Below are 17,884 nucleotides of genomic sequence, written 5' to 3' on the forward strand. Positions count from 1 at the left end.
CTGTTTGAACCAATTTGCTAATCCTTACTTTTACTTGTCATACCAGGAGAATGACAGCGCCTTGTATTAAATTCTACATATTTAGTAGCAATTATTTCTCTCTACGGAATGACTGTAGTTAATATACATGCAGTTTTCACATGTTACTTAGCATATTCACTTATTGAAACTGAGCGTTTCTCCACTCCACCCTCAATATCTGTGCAGTCTGCCCCTGGCTGATCTGCTCTGTCTGCTGGTTCCTCTGACTCCCATTTTACTTTCCCTGGTATCAGTTATAGAATCCCTACAGTGCAGAAGGAGGCCATTTGGCCCATCGAGTCTGCATCAACACTTGGAAAGAGCATCCTACCTAACCTTTTGGACACTTAAGGGGCAATTTATCATGGCCAATTCACCTAACCACCTCTTTGGACTGTGGGAGGAATCCAGAGCACCCGGAGGAAACCCCCGCAGACACTGGGAGAGCGAACAAACTTTGCGCAGACAGTGACCCAAGGCCAGAATTGAACTCTGGTCCCTGGCGCTGTGAGGCAGCAGTGCTAACCCGCCCAGTGTTGCTTACATTTCTCGTTGCTCAAATTGTTCCCACTCGATGTCTTTTCCCCCTTATGACTTCAATGGATCTCTTCTGTTTTATTTCTCCCCGCCCCAGAATAATGGCGGGATTATTTTGAACCAGCCTGACCTTGAGAGTGTCCCTTTTCATCTGAGGAGGAGAGCGCAGCAAAATTTGCATTATAACCCCAAATTGAAAATGAGTCACGGGGCATCACACGGGCTAAATCGCCATGGCAACTAGCCACAGGACTGAGGCAATGTTTTGGAAACTCTGGTTTGGAACATCTTTAACGTCTGACAGTGTTATATATAATTTTTAACCCAGTAGTACCTATTGATTGACTTGATATTTATTGTCACATGTACCAAAGTACAGTAGAAAGTATTTTTCTGCAGCCAAGGGAATGTACACAGTCATACATAGTAAACAAAAGCATAATTGACAGAGTACATTGACAAATGGTACATCAACAAATAGTGAATGGTTATAGTGTGGAACAAGGGCCAAACGAGCAGCAGAGGGCGTCGTGAATAGGGTTCTTACAGGGGACAGATCAGTCCGAGGGAGAGTCGTTGAGTCGAGAAGCTGCGGGGCATGTTTTGGCAAAGGAAATGGCAAGACTTATGGATAGTGTGGAGACCGAGTAAGCATGTTACATTGGTGAGCACTTAATTATAACCATACCTTTTTTCCATCAGAGTTTATTCAGTTAGCCAGAAATTTCGAAGAGTGCAGAAGAAAATGGCAAAAGACTGAGCTGGAGCTGACCCGTGCCGCAGAGTGCCTAACAAAAGCTGAGACAGAACGGAGTGCACTTGATGTCAAATTGAAGCACGCTCGTAACCAAGTTGACGTAGAAATGAAACGTCGGCAGAAAGCAGAAACAGAGTGCGAAAGACTGGTATGTCTGGCTGATTTTAAAACTTCATTCCAAACCCAGTGCTTAAAAACTGTGTTTCATAATTTCTGGATACAGGGCTGACTATTAGATTGAGTAACCACCTTGTAATATTGAAGGAACATCGTGCACTTAGCCAAACAAACTGCAACATCTGTTTAAAGCTTTCCCCTTCAGCCCTCTTGCTCTTGTTATGGTGTGGCAACTGTTTTCAAAAGCAGATTTATCCTTGGGGACCAGAAGCTGCACCTTTTATTCACTGGATGAGGACTAGCGTGCCCAGTTATAAGCATTTAAGGCCCAATTGTGACTAAACCACTGGTGGGGGGGAAGTACAGTCTTACATTCTCCCATCAACTCTTGGCAGGTTGCAAATGATACATTGCCAGATCAATATGTGCAGGCTAAAACTACTTGACTCCGATTTATTTAGAGGTGAAGTGATACACAAGCAAAAACTCAGCAATTTGCTAATACTGATAGAGCAATGTATCTGTTTGCAGTAAACTGCATTTTGTCACTTGTTGGCGTCTGGCAGGATCTTTGGGTGCACAGTTGGGTCTTCCCTTCTGTAAACCTTTAACAATGACATGCTTATTTATTGAATCATAACATTTACAGTACACTTGGCCCATCGTGTCTATACCGGCCTCTGAAGGAGCAACCTACCTAAGTCCACATCTACACCCTATCCCCGTAACCCAGCAACCCCATCTAACCTTTAGACACTACAGGGCAATTTTAGTGTGACCAATCCACATAACCCGCACATCTTTGGACGGTGGGAGGAAACCGGAGCACGCAGAGGAAACCCACGCAGATACGGGGAGAACGTGCAGACTCCGCACAGACAGTGACCCAAGCCGGGAATCTAACCCGGGTCCCTGGCGCTGTGAAGCAATTGTGCTAACCACTATGCTACCGTGCCGCCCTTAAATTCCAATTCGGGGTAAAATAGCATGGCCAATCCACCTGCACTGCACATCTTTGGACGGTGGAAGGAAACCGGAGCCCCTGGGGGGAACCCACGCAGACACTGGGAGAATGTGCAAACTCCACACAGACAGTTAACTCGGGTCGGAATCAACCCTAGGAAAAAGATTAATTTTTTTTTCAGCTGCCTGTTGTAATTGACATATGTTGGATGCATTAATAGTTTAAAAGATGATTGGATATTCATTATTATTTTTGAATAATGTAATGATTCCAACAACAAAAAACAAGACCTTGCACATCATGCAAGTTCAAACTCCGATAGACTGTGGGTTTTATATTTCGTATTAAAGCTGTTTCTTTTGAAGTAAATATCAAACTGAGATCTTAAATATTTATACCTGGCTGATCTGTTAATAACTGGGATTTGTGGTGATTGTCGCTTTTAAGGGCAACCTGGTAGATTATGGGCCACCTGACCTGGGCACCAATTGGGACTCTTACCATGGGGTGGAGTCCTCCTGGTCAAGAGATATTTTGGGAGCTGGCTACATTAATAAGTAACAATTCTTATTAATAAATCCTTTTTGTGTTCATTAGTGGAAGTCTATGAAAGTGCACCTTTCTTTGCATATTCTCCCTTGCTATTTATCCACTTGATAGCGCACCCATGTGATTCGAAAGATTGTGGGTTGAAGTTCCACTGTAAGGCTACAGTCCTGTACTGAGTGCTGTTCTGTCAGATGTAAAGTGCTTCCTTTTGGATAAAATATTGAGATCTCCACCTGCCTGTTTATCTTCTGTGGTGTTATTCTGGCGTTTGCACTCAATTCCACCTTCAGTCAACATTTTACAAAGAAAACGGGTTTAACTGCATTCACTGGGTGCAATTTACCTAAGTAACAAATGCTTATACTTCAAGAGTAATATATTGGATATAATCCATTTTGCAATGCCCAGAAGATGTGATGAGGTAATTAACAAAATGCAGCTCCAGCTCTTTCTAATTTTATCAATGACTTAGCAATAAGAGAGAAAAGGGGTGGTGTACACCATGTCATCACAACTGTTCTCCTTTTGCTCTGTTACAAATAAAACCACGATAAATGCAGTCAGTCTGAGGGTAAATAACATTGCGTGCCTGGTAGTGGCGTACAGTGAAAACTCCATTACACAATCCTCCAACTATATGAAACAATAGGAAAAATTCTGGAAATGGAAGCACGGCAGGTCAGGCAGCATTTATACAGAGCTGTCAGAAATGTAATTTATACACAATGTTTTGTGTGTGGACAAGTTTGAAAATCAGGATGGGAATTCTAACGATCGAGCTGTGGCTTAACTGGGAGCCAAAGGAGGTCAATGTGGTAACGCGACTTGGTGTGAGTAAGGATATGGCCAGCAGGAGATTTAGATGACTGAGGTTACAGAGGATAGAATGTGGAAGGCTGGCCATTCACACAAAACTATTAACCCGGAAGAGTTAACACTACCTTTCACTCTGGAAATGCTTCCTGCTAATTATTTCCGTGTTTAAGTTATAGTGTAATGCATCTTCTGATGAGTGCTGTGATGTCGTTACCTGTGTATATTTGTATTGACTGTCGTTAGTTCCAATTCTATTCTGTTTCTATGTGAACTACTCCTGTTTTTGAGTCCATACTGTATGTTAAACTGTTATTTTTATATATTAAAGAAGGTTAACTTTATTAACAAAGTGTTTCGACTGCCTTTTTGTGGTCAAGTTACAACAATTTTCTCTAACCATGTCCAGCATTCAAAAGAATCGAGCCAATTTTATATTTGCAGTAAATGTTTAACCTATATTTGGATGTACTTGATATACTTGGAAGCAGCTCCTCCCTGTAATATATTCCTACATTTTGTTAGTAAGAACAAGAAGGTCATGCTCCTTTTTTTTTGGGGGGGGGGGGGGGGGGGGGGCAGGGAGGAAAGGAAAGGAAATGAAGTGTCTAAATTAGGTAGCAAAGCCAAGGAAGTGGCAAACCAAACACCAGGGCTCATTCCTAGAGCAGGAGAATGTTAAACATGCATTAACATCTTTTTTAGACTTCACTTGAAGTGTTGTGAACCATTTTGGTCTCCATTGTATGAAAATGATAGTGCAGTGCAACTGGAAGAAAGATTTTCTAAGGTGATAGACCAGGCTGGGGCTCCATTTTCTCAAAGAGAAGATTGAAGGGTGATATAATAGAGCCCTTTAAAATCCTGAAAGAATTTGATGGGGATGCCCGAATGTTTCCATTTGCAGCTGACAGCAGAACATTAATATGTGACATTCTGGCAGAACTTTATTTTAAAAGCAAGGGAATGGTAATAATGGGGAATGGTAATAATAGGGAACACTTATCACAGAAAAATAGGAGTTGGCCCTTCGAGCCTGCTCCGCCATTCATGCTGATCGTCCAACTCAATAACCTGTTCCTGCTTTCCTCCTCATATCTTGTGATCCCTTTATCCCCAAGAGCTAACTCCTTCTTGAAAACATACTATGTTTTGGCCTCAACTGCTTTCCGTGGTAGTGAATTCCACAGGTGACCCTGGGCCCGGATCGAACCTGGGACCACGGCGCCTTGAGGCAGCAGTGCTAACCACCGTGCTGCCCTTGAATTTGATAGATTTCTCGGAGATCACAACCCCCCCCCCCCCAGCGAATATAGTCCTAACCAACTCGATCTCTCCTCTTATATCAGTCCGGCCGTCCTAGGAAGCAACCTGGTAAACCTTCGCTGTACTTCCTCTATGGCAATAACCTCCTTCCTCTGATCAGGGACCCCAAACGGCACAACAATATGCCAGGTGTGGTCTCACGACGGCCCTGTATAATTACAGCAAGACATCCCCGCTCCTGTACTCCAATCCTCTCGTTATGAAGGCCTCTACTGCCTGCTGCACCCATATGCTTACTTTCAGCGACGGATGTACAAGGACACCCAGGTCTTGTTACACATTCCCCCCTCAATTTCTAGCCATTCATATAATAATCTGCCTTTCTGTTCTGCCTTCCTAATTTTGCTACCAAAGTGGATAACCTCACATTTGTTCACATTATACTGCAATTCGTCCACTCGCTCAACTTGTTTAAATCAGGCTGAAGCATCCTCCTCACAGCTCACCCTTCCACCCAGCTTTGCGTCCTCTGCAAATTTGGAGATATTACATTTAGTTCCCTCATCTGAATCATTAACATATATTGTGACTAGCTGGGGTCCCAGCACCAATCCCTGTGGTACCCCACTGCCTGCCCCATTTAGAAAAAGACCAGTTTATTCCTATGTTTCCCGTCTGCCAGCCAGTTTTCTAGCCATCTCAATGCACCTACCCCTCATGCACTTTAATTTTATGTGGGACTTTGACGAAAGCCTTCTGTAAGTACAAATAAACAACATCCACAAACTTGCTCTCCCCGCCCCCCCCCCCCTTGTCAACTCTGCTAGTTACATCTCCATGAATTCCAGTAGATTTGTCCAGCATGATCTCCCTTTTGTAAATCCATGCTGACTACCCGATCCTGTCAGTGAGGTGAACAGTACATATGCACTTAAAGGAAAGCTTGGTTCACATATGAGGGAGGAAGGAATACATGGGTATAGTGATAGAGGTAGCTGAAGGGTGGATGGTGGACAAACACTGACGTAGACCATGTGGGATGAATGCCCTGTTTCTGTGCTGTAAATTCTATGTAACTTTGTGAAATGGGGAGGGGGGGGGGAAATTGAAGTGTTAATAAAGCTCAAGTTTAAAAGCGTGCTTGTAACACAATGTTGTCTGTTGCACTGAAGTATCTAACATCCAGCGTGCTGCATTATTGCAAAGTTTATTTTAACTGGGTTACAGCTGATGGCAGTCAACCTCATGACAGCCAGTTGGTGAGTAGGAGACCAGAAGCCAATTTTTGTTTCGATTTATTCAGCGCAAAGCATAATAGGTGTGTACCTCCTAACTTTACTCCCACACCGGTGTCAATGAGTGTCTCTTTATTATGTGCTCATATAATCATTCAGTCAATGCTTTCCCAAATATGCTTAACCCCAATTTATATAATTTACAAGGACTGGTAGTATGGAGGCAGTACAAATATGATTCATCAGCCTATGGTGTTTTCTCCAACTTCATGAAGTATTACACAATCTAAGGCCTTTAGAAAGTATTGTACTTGTGTAATCAACACTTCAGCCCCAATTTGAAGAATCCAGGGCCAGTGTTGCAATGCAAGACACTTTCCCCAATCTGATGAAGCTCCAGCCAAAATAAAGGTTTGCTTAGAGAGGTTGACCTGCACCCTTAATTTACAGTTTGCACAAACTAATGAGGTTCCAAAGGAATGCTTTTTTAAAAGCTGCCGGAGGTTGCCAACAAATTGCTTGCTTGCTCTGAGGTGTGTCAAAGGAGAGTGGCCTGAGAGCGGTCACTTGGTTTCCTCAAATCTGGCTGCAAATGAGACCGAGGTATGTTGGCATTTGAAGGAAGGTGGTCAATTTGCTCCGCATTTCAAAAATGGCACTTATTTTCTTGATGCTGCAAAGGACAGCAAACCGTAACTGAGGTACCCTGGATGAGGTGATTCCTTTGTGGGCTCAACAACCATGGTTGTTATAAATCAGTCCATCCATCTAGTGCTGCTTCAGATGAAGCCGATCCTGTTGGATGTTGCATTATGATAGCTTCATGAATATTGCTCACTGCTATTTATGTTTATGCTTTGGAGCCATCTGGACATTGAGAGCAAACCTTTCCTCTAAAATCAAGGGATTAAAATGAAGAACTCTGCCTGCATGCACTAGGGAACGCTGCCACCTCATGAAAGTTATCCACAAACGGCATAATAAAGATGTTACCCCTTGCAGGAACAGCACGCTTCCCGCTTCTCTTGTGCAGATGTATATGGAAGGCTGTCTGGTGGAGAAAGTATTTGTAGCAAAAATTTGTAGTGGCATCGTGGTATTGGCAGTGGACCAGTAATCCGGAGACCTAGGGTATTGCTCTGGGGTCCCAGGTTCGAATCCCACCATGGCAGATGGTGAAATTTGAATTAAATAAAAATCTGCAGTTAAATATCTAATGGTGACCATGAAACCATTGCCGATTGTTGTAAAAACCCATCTGGTTCATTGTCCTTAAGGGAAGGAAATCTGCCGTCCTTGCCCGGTCCGGCCTATATGACCCACACAGTGATGTGGTTGACTCTTAACTGTCCCCGTCTGAAATATCCTAGCAAGCCACTCAGTTCAAGGATAATCTGGGATGGGCAACAAATACTGACCCAGCCAGTGACACCCACATCCCAAGAATAAATGTTTTTAAATCCTCAAACTCTTTGTTTTTGTGCGATAGCCCACAGTAACTAAACGTTGAAGAAAAGCGTGGGTGCAAATGCCAGAAAATCTCAAATTAAATGACCACTAGGTAAAACCAAGTAACCTGCCATGTCGCAGAGGGAGCGCTGAAGCACAAGCGACCCCTGTAAAACTTGCCCTGAGTTCTGCTGCAGCAAGAGGCCTCTGTTTGCACTTTGGGTGGAGCGTTAAAAATATGTAAAATATACGACTGGAAACCTTCATATATGATGAGCTTGGCCTGCTTTCTCACAACCTATAAAATTGGATGGCGGGGAGTTTGGTACTTGATTTTCTGATCTTTTGCCTGCAGTACCTTGTTTGCAACATTTGAGCTGTGAAAAATTGGGGTTACAAATATCTACATGCCCCACTTATTTAACAAAGCAACTTCGAAATCTCAACCTTTTCTAGCCATTTGCAAACACCTTGTTCCCCATTTAGTCTTCAACAATCGCTCTCACCACTCCACTGCCAAGGTGGTGTTGAAATTAAAATGAAATGAAATGAAAATCGCTTATTGTCACAAGTAGGCTTCAAATGAAGTTACTGTGAAAAGCCCCTAGTCGCCACATTCCGGCGCCTGTTCGGGGAGGCTGGTACGGGAATTGAACCGGCTGCTGGCCTGTCTTGGTCTGCTTTAAAAGCCAGCGATTTAGCCCAGTGTGCTAAACCAGCGCACTGAATAATTATTTGGCAATACTATGAATGCGAATGTTACATGAGGCCTGATGACCACCTTAACGTGTAGTGGAACATCTTGTAATCCCATTTTCTCCCTCTTGTTGGCAGTGGCTTGTGTTTGGAGTGCAGTTGGAGGAGAAAACTGGTAATCTGTTCCTGTTTTCATTCTTTATCCACAAGCTTAAGACCGTGAGCATTTTCAGGCAGTTTGACCATTGCACCCAAACCCAAATGCTGTCCTCAGCTGCTATCTGTGTGCTTAAGGGTCACCTGGAGAATGATCAGAAGCAGGCAGCGTGACCACATTAAGATTTGATTTAACTTGCGCCAATGGTACTCTTCCGTTGTAGTAATTACTTTCTTTCATTTAAGGAACGTCAGATTCAGCTTATCCGAGAGCTCCTCATAACAGAAGGCTCGACCAGCATTCAATTAAATGAAGAACAGAAGTCTGCTCTTGCTTTCCTCAACCCCAAATGCTCAAATTCTAATGGATATACATCCAACAAACGGTAGTACATTTCAGTCACCAACAAATTGTTTGTGCTGTTGGTTTTAGGATAAAGCTTCATAATTGGGGAGGGGGGAAAAAGTCAGGCGTGGTCTTTGCATCCTGTTAAATCTGGAAACGTCGCAGTTGAAATTTCACACAACACTTGGGAGGAAGTCGGGTAAAGGGGCAGTACTTTTTCACAATTATGCTTGAAAATATTTGGAAAACCAAAGCACCAATTTTTCTGCAGCATTGGAGGTCCAACAGTCAATCCTCACTCTTTGCCAGGGTGCTCCGATAACTGCAGTTTCTCCTCATATGCCCCAGTACAACCAGCTGGAGGCCAGACATAAAACCAGTCCCCGGACTGCTTTTGGTGCTGCCTGTCCCTGCAAATCCACCGGACAGGCAGAGGTGACATTTCCAAACCTGTAGTGTGGTTTGAGGTGGAGTGTCCAGAACAGTGTTCTGTCTGGTTCGGAATTATGCCTCTTCCAGCTGTTATGGTAGAATAAACTGAGATCCTCGCTATCTGATGTCACTGCAGTGGCAGTGGCAGGAAAGAGAATCTCTTTCCAGATCTTAATACCAGCAAAGAACAGCTGGGAATTCTTTTGAGTGAATTATTTTCCTTTTTTTTTTTTAAATTTAGATTATCCAATTCATTTTTCCAATTAAGGGGCAATTTAGCGTGGCCAATTAACCTACCTTTGGGTTGTGGGGGCGAAACCCATGCAGACATTGGGAGAATGTGATAACTCCATACGGACAGTGACCCAGAGCTGGGATCGAACCTGGGACCTCGGCACCGTGAGGCAGCAGCACTAACCACTGCACCACAGTGCTGCCTATCTTCCTTTTATAAGAGTACTCTCCCCTCCTTTCTCTTTCATTGTTGTCCATGGAGCACTTGAATGTTTTATCAAAATTCTCTCAATTAACAAAATTCAAAATGAAGTTGGATGCCACCTCAAAATACCTTGGTGGGTTTCCTTGGCATTATACTTTTTAAAAACACTTGCACCAAAAGCATTAGTGTAAAATTAAATATTTGTAGAAGCCATGCCTCTTGCTCATGAGTTATTCTGCATGGAATTGGCTTTCTAGGTGAGGAATTTGCAAACCAGAATTGTGGGTTCAAGTCCAACTCCAGTCCTCCAGTATATAGGCTGACAGTTTCATACAGTGCTGAGGGAATGCTCCATTGTCTCGGATGCTGCCTCTAAACTGAGGCCCCCACACCTGTTGAGATGGAAGATCCCACTGTTCAGCCTTCCCAAAATGGTATTCCCTAAGTCAGCGTCACCAAAACGGACTAACTAGTAACTCCTCTAATTTGCTGTTTGTGAGATTTTGCTGTGCGCAAACTAGCTGCTGCATTAGCCTGCAAAGCAATTGTGGCCGCATTGCAAAAGTGAGCTTTGAAGCATCCTGCGGAGATGCAAAGTGACTACCTGTGTTGTCCTCCTGTTATGTGGCATCATCTTGGCCTGGCTGTAAGGTGTCACACCCTCTCGCAGTCTGTTTCTCTAGTTCTAAAGATTCTTTGCTCCAGCTGAAAGGCGCAAATAAATAAGATGGGATTTACTATTGTCGAGGGTGGTGCATACTATCTTTTTCACCCTCGAGTGTGACCAAATAACAATGTTGCCGACTTTTAAAATGTTATTTGGGTAGAAATGTGCACTGTTCATAATGACTGGAGGGGGCAGCGGGGCACGTGATAGCCAAATATCTTGCAATTGTATAGAATTGGGATTGGGCAAAGTAGGGAAGTCAAATAACTGAATGTTCTTGATGAGTTGATGGTTCCTAAAATATTTTTTACTTTTTTTTTAGATTATCTACAATAGATGAGTCTGGATCATTTATGTCTCATTCCGATATTAGCTATGACAAGACTGATGACTCGTTGGTAAATCTTTTTACATGTTTTTATTTTGTTAGATAAGGTTGGGGTTAATGGTGTTTGATTGAAGGGTATTAGGGACACCCAGTGAATTTAAGGTGGCACAGTCTCTCCTGTTCAGTTGTTTTGTGTTGAAAGGATTAGTTTATTTGCTTTATTGAATAATTCAATGTAAATAGAATGGTGCTGGCACAAAATGTGCTTTACAAAATGTAGATCTGCCATCAGATTGGAAAATAGCAAATGCAACAGGGCGGTATGGTGGCACAGTAGTTAGCACTGCTGCCTCACAGCGCCAGGGCTCCAGGTTCAATTCTGACCTTGTGTGACGTGTGGAGTTTGCACTGTCTCCCTGTGTCTGCGTGGGCTTTCTCCGGGTGCTCCCGCTTCCTCCCATGGTCCAAAGATGCACAGGTTAGGTGGATTGGCCATGCTAAATTGCCCCTTAGTATCCAAAAGGTTAGGTGGGGTTACGGGGATAGGGTGGGGCCTGACCCTGGGTAGGGTGCTCTTTCGGGGCATTGGTGCAAATATGATGGGCCGAATGGCCTCCTTCTGCACTGTAGGGGTTCTATGATACAAAGATAAGTAGGAAAGTAAAGTTGCGGGAAGGACAAGAAGAGTCTGTAAAAGGTTACAGAAAGGTTCAGTAGTGGGCAAATAATTGACAGATGTAGTATAATGTGGGAAAATGTTCACTTGTCCACTTTGGCAGGAAGAATAGAGAAACAGCATATTATTTAAATAGCAATCGATCGCAGAATTCTGCAGGACGGAAGGATCTCTGGGTGTCCTGATATATGAATCACAAAACGTTAGTATGCAGGTGTACAGCAAGTGATCGAGAAGGCAAATTGAATGTTTGTGTTTATTGCAAGGGGAACGGAATATAAAAGTAGGGACGTTTTGCTACTGTTGTACAGGGTGTTGGTAAGACCACATCTGGAGTAGTGTGTACAGTTTTGATCTTTAGGAAAGGATAGAATTGCATTAGAAGCAGTTCAGAGAAGGTTCACTTGACTGATTCCTGGGATGAATGGGTTGTCTTATGAGGGAAGGTTGGACAGGTTGAACTTGTATCCGTTGGAGTTTAGAATAATGAGAGGTGATTAAAAGTTGTGAGATCCTGAGGGGACTTGACAGAGTGGATGCTGACAATGTTTTCCCTTGTGGGCGAGACGCAAACTCGGTGACCCAAATTTAAAAATAAGGGGTGTCCCATTTGAGACTGAAATGGGGAGAGTTACTTTCTCGGAGGGTCATTGGTCTGAGGAATTCTCCTCTTCTGAGAGAAGTGGAAGCTGGATCATTGAATATTTTAAGACTGAGTTTAATAGATTCTTGACTGACAAGGGAGTTAAAGAGTATAGGGGGTAGGCAGGAAGGTAAAGGCTGCATCGGATCAGCCATGATCTTATCAAGTAGTGGAGAAGGTTCGACGGCCGAATGGCCTCCGCCTCCTAATTCAGATGTTTGTATGAATTGTCCAGGAATGTGAATTTACTGACTTTGAATTAAGAGGAGCAGAGAGTACAGGCTCCTGTGTAGACTGAGTCATTGATGATAAAATAGTTCCTGACAATGCCGAGAAGGGTTGGTGTTCAGAATTTTGCTTCAAACGTTTAGGCAATTGTAATTTCTGTATGGGGTCCGTTATCGTATATCGTTGTAGCCTGTTTCTCCAGAGCATTGAGCTGTATAAATTTTAAACTGTGTCCAAGGCATGATACTCACCTGTGCAATGAAGACAAATTGTTTCACAGTTAAACTTATGAATTTTGGTTTGTATATAGTATTCTCCACTCGCATTCAGAATTTACAACGGCTTATTAAAATTGTGATTTTATGGCAAAGTGTGCAGCTGGTTGATGGGGAGTATCATTCGTGTCAGTGAAGGGTGCTCGTTAAACAGACAGTGCTGTGACCTGATGAACTCTACCACGTGTTGGAGAAACGCAATTGCATTGTGTTAATCCTGCTCATGATAGCTCTGTAAGCTAGTGTTGCTATGGCGTTCCAATGTCTACTGCTATAGACAGATATCAGCTTAGCATTATGTGACATTCATGCTGGTCTGGCTGGCTTGTTCGTCTGCAGTCTATCTAATGTAGAAACTTCACAGCGTCTAAATTGAAACGTTTAACCCAAAATCTTTCCCAAAAATTTACGGTTGAATATTTCTCTTGTCATTGTTGCCAAGAGATGAAACGCTATCTTTTTTTTTGATGCAGGATTGGGATTCCTCCATTGTGAGGACTGTCAAGTTAAAGAAAAGAGAAAAACGGGTAGGTGTCAAACTTTCTTACTCAAGTTTGATGGCTCCATTAATACAAACCGCAAGGATGGTCCAAAGCCCATCAAACCATCAACAACCACAAAGTATAAAGTCAGTGTAATTCAGCTTGGAAAGTGCATGTTTGCATGGTACTCGTTTACAAAATGATAACCAAAGTAAAGTTCCTTCATGTTAAATGCATCTCCATTAGCCTGCTTTGATGCTAACCATAATGTTCATAAATGCTCCTACTATGATTGACAGCCCCTCACCACAGCTTCCTCCTGTGAAGTGAGGATGTCAAAGCACTTAACTGCTCTGGAGTAATAAAACGATCAATCACTGGTCAACGCAATATATTGCTGTGTGAAGCTGTCGCGGGATTTCAAGCTCTTTAAAGTGTACTGGGCTTTTGAGGAAGCCTCTGACACTTGTAACAGCTGCTGCATTAAACACTTCTGTCTGAGGCAGCAGATGTTGGGAAAGGATAAGTGAAAATGCAGTGATTTTTCAACTTACTGCCTGGACTGCTCTCCAGCTTTCAGGCAGGGGTCTCTGATGAAGGGAGAGGAGGAGAAGGATGCCCCTACTTGTCAGCTATGGGAGGGGGGGCAGGGTTTGCGTTGTGGGGGGCAGGTATCGGGTCGTCCACTCAAAATGGCGCTCCAATGTTAGAATTTCGACAGAATCCCGCGATATCTCCTCTATGCATAAATTTGCATGGAAAAGGAGCGGGATTCGCTCCTGGGTGCCGCTCCTAGCGTCAGCAGGAGACCAGGAGCGAACCTACTCTGGCCGGGGTCTCCAGAATCCATCCCATTGTCTCTCAATGGAATATATCTGTGTGCGATTAAATATATTTCTAAATATTTGCTGCTGCTTAACTTTTAGTCTATTTTCCCTCTCTAGTTCAGCCAACACTATCTTCATAGTTTAGTTGCATTTATTTAAGTTTAAGACACTAATTTCAGACCCAGGTTTCTCCCCCTCAATCTGTCGTGGTGATGAACGGCTCTTTTCATGCCACTTTCTTTCAGATAAAAGGTGTTTTCTGTTCCTGATGTGAAGCCAGTCTACATAAGCAGATTTTTATCTTCCGCGTGGAGTTTATGACACACTTGTCTAAATGGAGGCTATTTATACCTGGATTTCAGGTCATACTGTCACTCGTCTTGCTTAGTAAATCAGGTTTTTGATGTGCCATTTCAGTAATTACAAACTCACTCACTGCTGTAGAACATTGTACCACTGTACCTTTCTCTGGAAGCACTTTAACACAATTTTCCTATTAGTATTATAAATGAATGTACCAGCTTTCTTACTGATTGCACACCCATTATTAAACCTGCTTTTACTGACTGGTTTCATCAGCAAGATGTCTCTGAAGCCCCTGTGTAAATGGAGGCTATTTATACTGGGGTTAAAGGGCATGGGTAATACAGTCAGCCATTTCTGTAATTACTAATGTATCTTGGCTGTAAAACATTGTATCGTACCTGAAATCACTTGAATAATGCTGGTAGGAAGATTGTGCTCAAGCACCAGATTCCTTCCTGATTAATAATGGTCATGTAATAAGTTGTGTCCAGATGCATTAAAGAGTTTTGTACCTGCTTCTTTGCAGCGTTCTTCAAGAGTCCTGGTTGATATCCAGCCAGCCCCAGCGAAACGGTCACGGTCCATTGAAAAGGTGAGCATCAGTGACAAATATAATGTACGACAGTTGGTGAAGTGTGGGAGCCAGCCAGGAGTGCATTGGAACAGTCCAGTCTAGAGGTAGCAAAGGCATGGATGTGAGTTTCAGTCCAGATGAGCTGGGACGGGGTGATGTTACAGAGGTGGAAACAGGCTGTCCTGGTGTTGGCACAAATCTGAAGTCGGAAACTCAACTTGGGGTAAAATGTGGCAGCCAAGGTTACAAGGCTTAATCTCAGACTTTGCCAATGAGAGGGATATAGTTAGGGACAAGAGTTTGGAGTGGGAACTGAAGACAATGTCTTCAGTCTTCCCAATATTTAATGCTCACCTGTCGGGTAAGCGGTCTGATATGTTAGCAGCAGTGGAGAAGTCGAGAGAGGTACTGGGTGTCATCGGCTGGCATTTGAAATCTAACACTGTACTTTCGGATGATGTCACCAAAGGGGCAACGTGTAAATGAGAAATAGGAGGGGGTCAAGGGTCGATCCTTGGGGGATACTAAAGGTAATGGTGCAGGAGCAGAAGGAGAAGCCATTGTAACGTGATTATCTGGCTATGACTCAAAGCAGGAAATCAGGTGCAAGTAGCCCTGCTGGATAACAGTGGGGAGGTGGAGGAGGATGGTGGAGTCAACCATGTCAAAGGTTGCAGACCGGTTAAGGTGGGAAAGTTTGCAATTTAGGAATTATTCTGACTGAAACATCTATTCTGGAACACCTGAACTGAATGAAACGAAAATTGATTTGCTGCCATCTAACTCCTCTTTCCCCCTACGTGTGCATGCTTTTAATGAATTGTTCATTGTCCTAGGTGCAGAGTCTTGCTCTAGTCCCAAGAATTTGCAATTATGTTCAGCCAAGGTCCAATTCACTCAAATGTGGGGCCTACTCTAAGAATTTTCTAGGCCAACTGGTATTGCTATTTCAACTGCTGTGTTCACTTTCTATTCTGGATCAGGATGTCCCAGTTAGATCTGTAATAAGTTGCTTTTAAATATATTGAGGAACTGGCCTTTGAAGTCAGGGTTTTAGCCAATTGAACTATTTTTTGAAAAGCCCAGGTCATGGAATCACAGAATTGTTACGGTGCAGAAGGAGGCACAGTGAAAAGTATTTTGCTGCGAGCAGCTCAACAGATCATTAAGTACATGGGAAGAAAAGGGAATAAAAGAAAATACATAATAGGGAAAAGATTAGAACGAGTATAAGTTAAGTAAAAAGTGGATCTGTTGGGGAGAGCTCACTCCGGCGCCATCTTCTGGGAAGGCAATCGTGTCTGCACCAGCTCTCCAAGTGAACATTATTACATTTGTATCATTCTCCATACCCTTCAACATTGTTCATCATGCCCTCTGAATGCCTCGATTGAACCTACCTCTATTAATACATTTTTTTTCCCAAAAAAAACACCCACTTCCCCTTCCCTACTCCAGACCTGAACCATTCAGTGTGAAAGGGTTTTTCCTCGCATCACATTTGCTGTATTTGAAAATCACTTTACATTTGTGCGTGCTCATTCTAAATGCTTTTACAAACGGGAACCGTTTATCCCCCAGCTACTCTGTCCAGCCCCTTCATGATTTTGAATATCTCTTATCAAATCTCCTCTTGGGAGAACAGTTCCAACCTCTCCAATCTACCCTCATAACTGAAGTTTCTCATCCCTGGTGCCATTCTTGTAATTTCTTCTGCACTCTCGCCAATGCGTTCACTTCCTATATTGTGGTGCCCCGAATTGTACATGGGCCCCGTTTACCTTTATTGGCTGCACAGCTGGTTCGTGATGCAGATCGAGGCCAGCAGCGAGGGTTCAATCCCTGTACCAACTGAGGTTATTCATGAAGGCCCCGCCTTCTCAACCTTGCCCCTCGCCTGAGGTGTGGTGATCCTCGGGTTAAATCACCACCAGTCCGCTCTCCCCTCTCAAAGGGGTAAGCAGCCTATGTTCATCTGGGACTATGGTGACTTTACACAATACTCCAGCTGAGTGTCTTGCACAAGTTCAGCATAACCCTGCTCTGGTACGCTATACCTCTATTAATAAAGCCTAGAATATTATATGCTTTATTAATTGCCCTCGCCACCCATCCTGCTACCTTCGCAACCAGCACCCCCCACCACCATGAATGAAACCTTTATGCAGCTGGAGTGGAAGCTGCTTGTTCTGCTTTCTGTTCTATACCAGTCAAAACTTTGAAACAACTTTTGCTGTTTCCAATGATTGATCCTAATTAGCAGAGAAGTTAAACCTTGTCTTAAGTTAAGTTTAAGAAGTTAAACCAAGGAATCAAGTGCTTAAAGCTTTTCATGATGAATGTTGTGGTCCCCAAGATTTACAGATGTGGGGTTGGAGGGAAGGACCTGGGAAGAGGAAAGATTGGGGATCTGTGAATATGAGAATGCTGTCGGGGCATTGCTGACTGTTTCGGTTACCTTTCAGGCAAATGACTCCATTGTGGCGAAAACCACTCTGACCTTGCCAAATAATGGTGGGCCAATCGAGGCAGTTTCTACAATCGAGACGGTGCCATATTGGACAAGAAGCAGGAGGCGAACAGGTGAGCTCCATTGACAAAACGCAGAGGCCCCTCTTTGTGGTCTGCATTGAACATTTGTGCACAAGATGGAAACTGGCAGCAATGTGGATTGTTGGAGAGATTTGTATATCAGCTGAGGAGTTTGCCTTTCATAAATTATTTGTTGCAGGGAATTCTGAGAATTGGGTATTGCTGTTGTTGTTAAGTTGGAGGATTTATACTTTATAAACTGACTTAATTGAAATCTCATTGTGTACATTGTGAATTCCACACCACATTGTGACGAAAGCCATTTGCAGCCACTGCCGTTTTTCTATTTACTTAGCACAGGCTGAAATTAAATCCCTTTCTGCTCTCTCTGGTTCAGCTTGCCATTTTGAACAGCTGATCTGGTTGGGGAATCCAGACACTTAATCATTAGACTGAAAGCTTGAGATTTAAAAGTCCCGAGTTTTTTTTCTTAATTCAGTTAAGGGTTGTGGGCATTGCTGGCTTGGCCAGCATTCACTGCCCATCTGCAAATCTGGTCGGAAATATTT

At 43.3% G+C, this 17,884-nt stretch overlaps 1 protein-coding gene across 1 annotated transcript in view; it reads left to right on the forward strand.

Annotated features, from left to right (window-relative positions):
- LOC140405368 (rac GTPase-activating protein 1-like) overlaps nucleotides 1–17,884 on the forward strand; it is a 36,765-nt gene that overhangs the window by 3,387 nt on the left and 15,494 nt on the right. Inside the window, exons 3-8 of the mRNA XM_072493684.1 lie at nucleotides 1,261–1,463; nucleotides 8,807–8,946; nucleotides 10,767–10,842; nucleotides 13,068–13,121; nucleotides 14,736–14,801; nucleotides 17,249–17,366. Coding sequence (XP_072349785.1) covers nucleotides 1,261–1,463; nucleotides 8,807–8,946; nucleotides 10,767–10,842; nucleotides 13,068–13,121; nucleotides 14,736–14,801; nucleotides 17,249–17,366 — 657 coding nt within the window. The remainder of the gene's footprint in view (nucleotides 1–1,260; nucleotides 1,464–8,806; nucleotides 8,947–10,766; nucleotides 10,843–13,067; nucleotides 13,122–14,735; nucleotides 14,802–17,248; nucleotides 17,367–17,884) is intronic.

The sequence above is a fragment of the Scyliorhinus torazame genome, chromosome X (assembly GCF_047496885.1).
Source record: "Scyliorhinus torazame isolate Kashiwa2021f chromosome X, sScyTor2.1, whole genome shotgun sequence".
Taxonomy (NCBI): Eukaryota; Metazoa; Chordata; class Chondrichthyes; order Carcharhiniformes; family Scyliorhinidae; genus Scyliorhinus; species Scyliorhinus torazame.